At 38.1% G+C, this 12560-nt stretch overlaps 1 protein-coding gene across 1 annotated transcript in view; it reads left to right on the forward strand.

The window, feature by feature from the left end:
* The window catches only part of LOC150079395 (disintegrin and metalloproteinase domain-containing protein 11-like), a 445660-nt gene that overhangs the window by 179200 nt on the left and 253900 nt on the right, over positions 1 to 12560 (forward strand). The window contains exon 13 of the mRNA XM_090383050.1: positions 6394 to 6475. Within this exon, the coding sequence (XP_090239176.1) occupies positions 6394 to 6475 (82 nt within the window). The remainder of the gene's footprint in view (positions 1 to 6393; positions 6476 to 12560) is intronic.

Genomic DNA, 12560 nt, shown 5'->3' on the forward strand with positions numbered 1-12560 from the left:
GATCATGGTGACTGGAATGCCTTCCAACATCAGGCAAATTTTGACCTCAGTACAGTCAGTCGGGAGCCGATCAGTGACGCAGTAAAGTACATCACAGAAATAATTGTCCAAGCAGCTGCGAATGCTGTCCCAAAAACATCTGCCCGGTTTCCACCATTTCCCAAACATTGGTGGAATTCACAATGCACAACAGCAAAAAAGGCTCAAAACAAAGCATGGGGGATATTTCGGCGATATCCTACCACGAACAACCTTATAGCCTTCAAACGTGCACGAGCCAAAGCACGCTACATCCGTCATCAGAGTCTAAAGGAATTGTGGATCCGTTTTACATCATCATCTATTAACCAGTCTACCAACTCTAAGGTAGTCTGGGATAAAATCCGGAAAATGAAGGGAAAATATACATCCCACCCTTCTTCAATCCTAGATTATAATGGATGCACTATTGCAGATCCAACTGCAATAGCCAATGTTCTTGGGGAAACATTCTCTAACATCTCCGAACATCCTCGTATTCCCCAGAGTTCCTGGTCCTGAAACATAAACTGGAAAAACAAGCACTTAATTTTAAGTCCAAGGGGCTCTATCCCTACAATGGGGCATTCACTATAGAGGAACTGAAAAGAGCCCTCACTCTTTCCAAAGCAAGTGCTGTTGGACCAGATGGCATCCATTATGAAATGATTAAACATCTTTCACCATAATCTATGGATTGTCTGCTCCTTCTGTATAACAGAATCTTTATTGAAGGGCAGTTTCCGGACTCCTGGCGAAAGGCAATCGTTCTTGCCTTTCCTAAGCCAGGAAAGGATCCAAAAGTCACCACCAATTATCGTCCTATTGCTCTGACTAGCTGTCTGTGCAAAATCCTGGAGAGAATGGTTAATTATCGTTTAATATGGTATCTAGAATCAAATGACCTTCTCTCCAACATCCAGTGCGGCTTCCGAAGGAACCGGTCCACTTTGGACCATCTTATTAGAACGGAAGCATCCATCCGGGATGCTTTCCTAAAACGCGAACACTTGGTGTCGGTGTTCTTTGACATGGAGAAAGCGTATGACACAACTTGCAGATTTGGCATCTTAAAAGATCTGCATAGCCTTGGTCTTAGGGGGCAACTCCCCATTTTTATTAAAAACTTTTTAGCCAATCGATCTTTCCAAGTTCGTGTGGGATCCTCACTCACTCGTTCCTTCAGCCAAGAGGAGGGAGTACCACAAGGATCAGTATTAAGTGTCACGCTTTTTGCCATCAAAGTAAATTCCATCACAGAACAACTTCCTCCAACTGTAAACTGTGCCCTCTATGTTGATGACTTTAGCATATTTTGTCAGTCATGCAACATGAGGGTTATTGAAAGACAACTGCAGAAAGCCATTGATCGCCTTAATTCCTGGGCACTTGCTAATGGCTTCAGGTTCTCGCCGGAGAAGACCGTTTGCGTGCACTTTTATCCCAAGCGTAATCTTCATCCTGAACCTGAATTAAGGCTCGGACAAAATGTTATTCCAGTAGTGTCAGACACAAAATTCTTGGGACTTGTGTTTGATAAAAAGTTGACCTTTCTGGAACATATTCGTCAACTTCATACAAAATGCACGAGGGGACTAAATATTCTCCGCTCTCTGTCCTCCATGCGTTGGGGAGCAGATCGATGCACCCTACTACGGCTTTACCGTGCACTTGTACGATCCAAATTAGATTACGGGTCCCAGGTATTCTCCTCAGCCAGAGATAGTGTCCTCCAATGGTTGGACCCTGTCCACCATCAGGCTATCTGTATCGCTACTGGAGCATTTCGAACATCTCCTGTCCAGAGCTTATACATCGAAGTAAATGAACCACCGTTACCCCTTCGACATAAGCAGCTGTCTTTAAACTATGCGTTAAAGTTGAAATCCTTGCCAGACCATCCTACGTGGACACCCGTTTTCGAGCCACGTTGGGAAAACTTGTACAATACCCGTCAGACTGCCAATGGACCTTTTGGTATTCGTGTCCAAGAGCTACTCAGAGAGTTTAACATCACGGTAGACAAGGTTGCAAAAACACCAAAAGAAACTCTTCCACCCTGGCATGCTCATATCCCATCCTGTGACTTTTCCCTTAAGAAATGGGTAAAGTCTGAGACCTCATCATCTGTCTACCAGCAACTCTATGCTGTCCACCGATCCAATTACTCTGATATTTTGCCTGTGTTCACCGATGGCTCAAAATCAGAGTTGTCTGTAGGATCTGCTGCTATCTTTCCAGATAGTACTATCTCTAGGAAGATTCCCCACGAATGCAGCATATATACACAGCTGAGTTGTATGCTATTGAGCTAGCCTTGGACCACATTAAAACCCGTAAGCACCAAAGATGTATGGTGTACACTGACTCTTCAAGTACACTGCAGGCTTTATCGGGGATGAGGTATAATCCTCATCCGATTGTGACACTGATTCAGCAGACATTACATTCCCTGTTTGAGTGTTCATTCGACATCCGTTTCTGCTGGATTCCGAGCCATATTGGGATCAGGGGAAATGAACTGGCAGATGCTGCGGCCAGATCACCAGAACCACACAACACTTATTGCCTGTTAGTTCCCTATACAGACTACAGGCAGCTAATACAAACTAAATTACATTCCCAATGGCAACAATCTTGGCATGAGCAAGTCACAAACAAGCTCTATCAGATAAAGCCTGTAATCCAACACTGGCAGTCTAGTCTGTGCAGGAACCGCAAAGAGGAAGTTGTTCTAGCTCGTCTCCGCATAGGACACAGTCATCTTACACATGCTTTTCTGCTGAGGGCGGATGACTGTCCTATGTGCGAGAACTGCGGCACCATTGTAACTATTCATCACATTTTAACCGTGTGTCCACGTTTTAGATAAGAGCGTGATTTATATTTTACCGTTTTTAGTCATCCGGCTGAGCCTTATACACTCAGTCAGATTTTATCCGACAATGACTATGTGTCTGCCGTTTTTAGCTTTTTAAAATCAATAAACGTTTTTGCTCATATATAAAATTCACATTTTATTGTGATTTTCTATTTATTTATCCTTTATACATTTGTTATACATTTTGACATAGTGACCTAAGTAATTGGGTCACTGAAAGTTTAAAATTTTTTATATATGACTTGGTCTTGGCGCATTATAGCCTCAGTAGCTAATGCGCCAATAAAATCAAAACCAACCGCATCTTTGTTATTTTCCCTGGAACAGAAGTTAAGCTAACAGGTTTGTTATTACTTTTATTACCTTTTAATACCCCCCCCCTTTCACTCCTCTTTGTGAATTGAGGATACATTATCACATCTCCAGTCCATAGGGACCTCCCATGATTCCAGAGATGCTCTCATAATTATGGCTACAGCTTTGTTTAACTCTTGTGCTGCCTCCCTTAACACTAAGACTGCCAGCTAACAAAAATATCTGAAACTGCCATTGCCGGTCATTTTGACTGCTGTATAAAATAAACTTTTTAAATTGTGTTTTCAACATTTTATTATAAGCATTGATATAAAGTGACTGGCAACAGTACATATTGTTTTGCTTATAGTAATATACATAAAAGTAATACATAGTGCGGCATTTGGAAAATGAGACTGATACTAGAAAAACTAATGAGCCCATGTATGAGTAAACTAACTATGGTTTATTCAAAGCAATTTCCTCCTGTGTCCACATACTGCATGCAACAATCACAAAGCAACTGGAACAACTGGTGGAAGGCTCTGACTAGTATACTGTTCAACTTTCTTGTCACAGCTCTTTGAATGTTGTCAATCATCAAAATAACAGCCTTTCAGTGGTGCCTTTTGCTTCAGGAACAAAAATGAGTCACACAGGGCTAAGTCTGGTGAATGCAATGGGTGCAACAGTAGGCAGACTTCTTTTGCTAGATAAAAAACTCCCAAACAGTGACAGCCTTGTGGCTTGGTGCATTATCATTCAAGACGAACCGCCTTCTTCTCCATACTAAAGGCCACACAAGACAGATTCTCTGCAACAAATGTTTCAAAACATCCAGATAGTAGGTAGCAGTAATACTTTGGTCAATGGGCACAAACTTTTTGTGCACAATTCCTTTGCTATCGTAGAAAGAGATGAGCATGGTTTTGATTTTTTTATTTGGCTTTGGGAGAGTTTGCCAGCTTTCACTCTATACGTTGCCATAGGGTTGTACTGAAAACATCATCTCTTATCACCCGTATCAATCAAGTTCACAAAAGTTGGGTTTGCTTTCAACGGCCTCGAGTTCTCTGCAGCATTTGACTCGTGCCTGTCATTGATCATCTGTTAACGAATGTGGAACAAACTGCACACAGACCTTCATTTTCTTCAAATCCCAGGTTATTATTTGTTGAATTTTCTTATTAGCTTGTGGATCTTCTGAAATCATTAGGAGCATTGCACGTTGGTCATTTGTAATGATTTCTTGCTCCTTTTCAATAAATTTCAGACCATTTTTAATGGGCCCAGATGTTATCATCTACTGATTCTCTTCTGTGGGTGAAAGAAGAGTAGAACCTTCAGTGATCTTTGCATATGGGTCCAAAAATTTTAGCTGTGTCACTACTTTCAGTCCCGTATGCAGTACTCAAGAGGTCACTTATACGATGGAACAATCGCCTCCTTGTCCCTGCTGGCAAAATTCCTGTGTATCATTGACATAAGATGTCCTAGCAAGCTGTCTACACTGCTTAGAGAACTTTGTTGACCTGACCACCGGGTCATTTTCTTTTTCCTCTGCCTCAAGTGTGGTACCACCAAATTGGTATTTTATTCTGGGCTTACTGGTTGTCATATATTGTATCTTGCATTTTTTTAATGTTAAATTTCAATTGCCACTTCTCAGCCCATTTCGCTAATTTTTCTAGTTCTTGTTGCAGCACCTTATGCTGATTTCTGTTATTAACCACCCCAACCTTTATATCATCTGCAACATGTGACATTAAACTTGATATGTCTTCATCAATATTGTTAATAAATATTGAAAACAATAATCCCTGCACTGAACCCTGAAGCATTTGACTAATAACATTAGTCCAAAGGGATCAGTGCCCATTAATACTCTCTGCTTTCTGTCACTCAACCATCCCTTTATCCATAACAATCAACTACCCTTTAGCCAGCAGGTGATTGATTGCTGGAACAAACTTCCATCTGTCACTGTGCAAGTCGATAGCTTAAATAAATTCAAGGAAAAACTGGGCAAATTTTTGGAGTGAATGGATGGGTGGAATGGGAAGGGGTTTTTTTTTTTTTTTTTTTGGCTGATGCTATGTAAGCTCACTTTCTTGCATCATATGCTTCTGCTAATGCTAATAACTTGTCCCTAATGCCACACTGCTCTAATTTATAAAGCAATCATATTTCATGTGGAACAGTATCAAAAGCTTTGTTCAAATCTAAGTATATGATGTCAGAATTATATTTTTTTCATCTAGTTCCTTTGTTACTCTGCCTTATTATCCAATCAGATTTGTCAGATGAGATCTTTGCTTAATTTTCACTTTTTTGTTTTTTGGCCGAAGCTGTATTATAAGCTTGCTTTCTTGCAGCATATGCCACTATTAATGCCAATGCTAATGAATCCATGCTGTGATTTCCATATAATTGCATTCCTGTCAAGATGATCTGTCATTACATCTTTGATCACTGGCTATTATTTTTTATGGAGCAGAAGTTAAGCTTACAAGACTGTAGTTATACTCACTTCTCCCTTTGATCACCCTTCATGAATAGATGAGACATTTTCACATCTCCAGTACATAGGGACCTCCCTTAAATCCCAAGATGCTCATATAACTATGGCTAAAGGTTTACTTAACTCTTTTTATGCTTATTTTTGTATAACTGGATAGAATCCATCAGCTACAGGTGCTTTATTTGCTTTTAGCCTGAACAATTTTTGTTCCAATTTCCCCTCAGTTATCATAGAATCATTTAACTTAACTTCAGTTTGTTGTCAGAAACGCAGAACAGGATGATCAATAGTTATGTCATTAATATCTAGTTCACCCGTATGATTCATTCCTTTCCTTCTAATGTTAATATGAGCCAAAGACTTCTCATGCCTCAGCCTGCAGGGATGACTATTTTTATCAGTGTAAAGTGTAGCATTTTCTCTCACCTGAAATCCCCCCCCCAGGCCTGATTTTTTGCCGTGAATCCTGAAACTTTGCTAATTTAAACACTTTGTAACCAGATATAGCAAATAAAGTTAAAACTTTCATGCTCAAATATGAAGTGTCTCCTTTAATTTGATTTAATTTTATTTTATTGTAATTAAATTTAATTAAATTAAAAGTGACACTCCTTTCATTTAATTTTAATTTTATGCCTGTGAATTTTTCACCTATTACAGTTCTGTGAACTTTTTTTAGAGGTCATAAATTTAGGGGTAGTGAAGTTGGCATGGCAGTTCCAGATAGTATATGCACTGCTAAAGCTGTTGGAGTAAGTGAGGTAAGGATAATTTTAAGATTTGTGATTTTAAAATACTCTTAATTTTGTTATATCGTTGTTAGCTGATGAAAATGTGAACATGCTTGAAAATAATTTTTATAGTGCATGGTGTTTAGGAGAAAAAAATACTTTCTGATATGTACAAGTGGACCACATTCACAACTGATTCAGATGTGATTGTCAATTGGAAACCAATCTCTGATTAACATCTTATTCAACACAACTACACAAATAAACCTGAATAGTACAAAAAGGATGAGTTATAATTTTTGAATCATTCTGTTTAGTGAAAAAGAGTTACATTTGGAACTGACATTATCTTCTTTAAAAACCTGCCTAGTGATAAAAGTGAAACAAGTTAGCAGGTTATGTTGCAGCCAATAAAGCTTGACAGATACAAGTTAATTCACAGTTGAAGAAATCTAGTGTATGGGTTCACAAAAAAAGTACATATTCCTAAAACTTGTAATAAAAATAAGAGCAAATTTTGCAGTTTATTTTGGACAACTATCTCCAGCTGTACAGATTCCTGTAAGCTGAAGAAAGAAACATTAGCATTAGTAGAGGCATTTGATGCAAGAAAGCAAGCTTATGCAGCATCAGCCAAAAAAAAAAAATAAATAAAAAATAACCACTTCCACTTCACCCCTCTGTTCGTTCGAAATACCTGTCCAGCTGAGCCTTAAACTTATTTAGGCTATCAACTTCCACGACAAGGGATGGAAGTCTGTTCCACCAACCAACCACCCGCTGGCTAAAGGCAAATTTCCGCACGTCTATCCTACATCTGTCTTTCCTCAATTTGAATTTATGCCCTCTCAAGTGATTATTCTGAGTAAGAGAAAGAATCCCATCAGCATTGAGAGTGCTCAAACTATTCAAGGCTTTATACACCTCTATCAGATCACCTCGCTGGTGCCCTAGTCTCCAGACACTGTAATTTGCAAAACTTAAGCCTTTCTTCGTAAGAGCACCCCTTTGTTCCATTCACTAATTTTGTTGCCCTTCTCTGTACTTGTTCCAGCAGCTCTACATCCTTCTTGAAATGACGCTTCCAGTCCTGTATACAGTACTCTAGGTGTGGCCTGACCATTGCCTTATACAAGGAGAATAATCACCTCCTTATCCCTGCTAGAAAAATTCCTATATATCATTGACAATACACCATGAGCTTCTCTTGCAGCCCGTCTGCACTGCTCAGAGAACTTCATATCTACCTGCACAACCACCCCCAGGTCCCTTTCATTCTCTACCACTGCCAGTGTAGTACCACAGAGTTGATACGTTGCTCTGGGGTTGCTGTTTCCCATATGTAGTACTTTACATTTGTCAATGTTAAACTTCATTTGCCACCTCTCAGCCCATCTGCTTAACCCTCCCAGATCCTGTTGCAGCAGCATAGTGTCAGTAGTGTCCTTGACAACCATGCCAACCTTCGTATCGTCCGCAAACTTGGACATTAAGCTTGATATACCATCATCAATATCATTTATAAATACAGAAAACAATAATGAACCCAATACTGAACTCTGGGGGACTCCACTAATAACATTAGTCCACGATGAGCAGTGTCCATTGATTACCACTCTGTCTTCTCCCCCTCAACCACCCCATTATCCATAGTAGCAATTTGCTTCCAATGCCACACTGCTCCAATTTGTGCAGCAGTCTTCCATGTGCAACAGTATCAAAAGCCTTTCTAAGATCCAAGTATATAATATCAAAGTTATTCCCTGCATCCAGTTCTTTTGTGACTGCATCATAGTATCCAATCAAATTGGTCAGGCAAGACTTCCCCTTAACAAAACCATACTGTGTCCGAGCTGTAACTGAAGTCTTGTCTAGATGATCCTGCAGTGCTTCTTTAACCAGTGCCTCCATTAATTTTCTGGGAACAGAAGTTAAACTCACAGGTCTATAATTACTTGTGTCAGCCTTTGATCTTCCTTTGTGAATTGGGGTCACATTTGCACATCTCCAGTCTATGAGTACTTCCCCTGAGCCCAAGGAAGGTCTCATAATTATGGCTAAGGGTTTGTTTACATCCTTTGCTGCCTCCTTTAATATAACTAGATAGATCCAATCCACTCCAGGTGCCTTTCTTGTGTTTATCTTCAGCAATTTCCTCCTCCAATTTACTCTCAGTTATTACAAGATTATCTAGCTTACTGCCAAAGTTGAATACACCTCTGGCATTCCCCTCGTTGAATAACTCCTCATGTGTGAATGTCGATGCAAAATATTCATTTAGTTTGTTAGCTACCTGAGCAGGATCATCAACAGTTGAACCATCGATATCAAGTGGACCAATCTGATTCACCCCCTTCCTTCTAGAGTTACATAAGTAAAGAACTCTTTGCTGTTTTTCATTTCATCCTTTGCCAAAGATTTTTCATAATCTGCCTTTGCCTGCCTAACCTCCTTTGTAACTTGGTTACTGATCAACTTATATCTGTCATAGGCTTCTGCGTCACATTAATTTATATGTATCCCATGCATTTTTCTTCTCTGCCATATGTCTCATTAATTCATCTGACATCAATTTAGGGCAAACCTTGAACAATATTTCTTAGGTATGTAAAGCCTAGTAGCTTCCAAGATAAGTTCTTTGAATGCTTCTCATTTTGAATTTGCTGTTGGTAACATCATCAGTTGGTCCCACTGCATAGAATTTAAATACTGTCTCAGACCATCGTAGTCGCCTTTACGAAAGCAAAAACCCTTCCCTTTACCCCCGATGATAGTTACTTCTTTGAGTAAATCCCACTTCAGCACACGGTGATCACTGCCACCTAGTGGTTCTTTTGTCTGCAGATTCTTAATGCATGAAGAATAACTACTGATAATCAGATCAAGAGTATTACTCCCTCTAGTTGCCTTGCAAACATGCAAACATGCTGATGTAGAAAACAATCATCCAATAAATCCATAAATGCCTTGCTAGTGTGTGAGTGACCAATCCACAAATTCCAGTCAATATCTAGGAAATTAAAATCCCCCATTATAAGATTCTCTGATTTACTGGCCCACTCTATTTCCCTGTACAGTTCCTTATTATACTCATCAGAGTCATTAGGCCTATAGCAAACTCCTACTCTCAATTTTGATCTCACAATGCTTATGTCACACCAAACTGACTCGACACTGCACTGTCCAGCAATGTCGACTGGCTTCTTCCTTGGATATTATGTGTTTCTTAACTAATAGCATAACCCCTCCTCCCTTCCTATCCTGTCTATCCTTTCTGTAGACGTTGTACTCCCCAAATTCCAGTTCTGCATTCCTTATATCTGTGTGACATCACGTCTCTGATATCCCAACAACATCCGCCTTTGATGCTTTGAGCAATATCTCAAATTCATCAAATTTATTTACCAAACTCCTAGCATTGGTGTTCACGCAAGTGTACATGCACCTGTTCCTTTTCTTAGCTACCCTAACACAACCCATGTTTTTACTTGTACCGCAATGACTCCCAGCAGTCTCTGAAACATCCTGCATCTTGTTTTCCAGGCTTCTGCTCATTCCAATAGAAGCAGTGCAAGAATCACTTTCACCTCTGCCAGTGGCTACTGTTAATCTATTAGTCCTTGTATCCCTCCAAGCTAGTAGTTTTCTGACCCACCTAACACTGCCTCGATAGCATCAGCAAATATTCTTGCACCTTTTCTATTTAAGTGTATCCCATCCCTGTAGAACCATCTCTCCTGTTAACAAGTACAGACCAGGCAGAAAAAAATTCTACCCCTTGAGCCTTGCACAATCTTTCCAGGGCCGAATTGATCGACAAGGCTCTCATCATATACTCCGTCCTATCATGTCTCGGCAGAATTGCAGACACTTTCAAATTCAACCCTAATTCATGGCTTTTTTTCAACAGTGACCTGTACTTGTTAAGTAATTCTGCCGGTCTCCTACTCTTAATATCATTAGTATGATATTAAGAGTAGATGTATTATTAAATTTCAGAATATAAACAGAACATTTTATTATTATTAAAAAGGTTTATGATATTTTGCAGTAAATGATAAAATTGGTCATTAAATCATAGGGATTTTAATTAGTGAAGGACTCATCAGGTTTTTATTATTTTTTTTAATAACCCTTAATAGAATTAACTGCAAATTAAATAATGAATTATATAAAAAAACTAGTTTTATTTAGGAGAAAAAGACAAAAACATTGTCTTAATAGTAAATTAATAAAGGTATCCAGAAGTTCATTGAATCAAATTTGAATTATGATTATTTCCAATTGACCTCTACAGTTAAAATCATAAAATATCACATTTATAATTAATCACATTAATTGCAAAATCCAAAGATGAACTACAGATAGCAGCAAATGAACTTAATAAAATAGGTAAAAAGTACGAGATGAAAATCTCCACCTCAAAAACAAGATCAATGGGATTATGTGGAAAAAACATGCAAAGAGTCAAAATTGTTATTGATAAAAAATAATAGAACAAATATCTGACTTCACCTATTTGGGAAATTTAATATCAAATAAAGGGAAAGATATCCACACTAAACTACAGAAATATAATAAAATGAATGGAATGATTAAACGCCACTTCGGAAAACAAATGACAACTGAAACAAAATTACGACTGCCAACATCACTAAAAAACTAGCCCTCTTCTACAGCTGTGAGACTTGGGTCATAAATAAGTAATATTCACACAAACTAGAAGCAGCACAAATGTGATTTTTAAGACCATTATTAGGCTTTACAAGACTAGACCACCAAAGAAATTTAGAGATCCGCGAAAAATTAAAAGCAGATAACATAGTAAATGACATAAAACGGTATCAGGAAAAATGGATCAGCCACATAGAAAGAATGAACCCAGACCGTATCCCAAAATGAGCCTTTAACTACAAAACTACAGGCAAGAGAGATGTTGGTCGACCGAGACAATGATGGCGAGAACAAGATCACCTCCATGAGCTACAGCAGAACAAGTCTTAAAAGACCTAAGCCGGACCAAGTTCATGATGATGATGATAATTAATCACATTTATAATGATAAAATTGAAGAAATTGAATTTTGTGTTTCTCCATCAAAGCATCAAAAAAGAATGCATTGGATCTTGACATTTTATTCTTACTATAAAAACATTTGGAATGGAAATATCAGCTTGCTTAAATCTCCTGAATCTCTTAATGATTACAATAAACAATTGTAATCATTAATGAAGAATTAAATATACAGTGTGGGTCAGTTTACCAAGAAGAGATGCAGTTTATCGAGAAGTAAATTATCAAAAACAGTTTGAATAATCTTTGTTATATTATTGTGTATTACTATTATTGTTATGGTACTAAATAGCATCATGCAAATATAATATTAATAAAATAATATGGGCTTGAAATTGACTTCAGGTTTTTAATTGTTTAAATTATTTCTTGGTAAACTGACATATGACCCATTCTGTATATGTAAGCACAGAAATTGAAGACGTGTATTTTATTTTTGCTCGGTGCATTAAAACACTAAAACCAACATTGACTGAGAATGTTATCTAATTCTGCTAATTTTGTTACCAGACAGAAGGTGGGGGGGAGACCATCATTTAAGCAACAACACTACTGATGCCTCATGCTTTTTAAAAAAATTTAATATTATAAATTTAGTGATTATTTATTTTTAAGAATTATTTATATTTTGATTAGTTAAATAACTTATTGCGATGTCAGAATTCCTATTTTCTGTACTGTTTTAACATAATACACAGTAAGAATAAAAATGTTAGAACTGTAATTTTGAAATTTCCTACAATTTGTGGAAAATATCAAATTAAAGATTCCTATTCCCAGGAATCCTACCACTTTTTATCAGTCACTAGAATCAAGAAACTTAAACAATTACAAAGACGCCGCAACAGGAGGAAGTATTAAATTTGCTACCCGGTGCTATTTTCTGCTGGTGATTGTGTAAATCTCAGCCTTATAGAATGGTAAGGAAGTATTACCACTGTAGATATCTCATAGAAGCTTTGTCAACAACCTCATCCACATGACTGCATTGAACTTGGTTCTCAAATCTCCCCCAAGGTCAGCTAAGCTGGTTTGTTACCAG

Source organism: Mastigoproctus giganteus, chromosome 10, assembly GCF_048544385.1.
Source record: "Mastigoproctus giganteus isolate SK-2022 chromosome 10, ASM4854438v1, whole genome shotgun sequence".
NCBI classification, from domain to species: Eukaryota; Metazoa; Arthropoda; class Arachnida; order Uropygi; family Thelyphonidae; genus Mastigoproctus; species Mastigoproctus giganteus.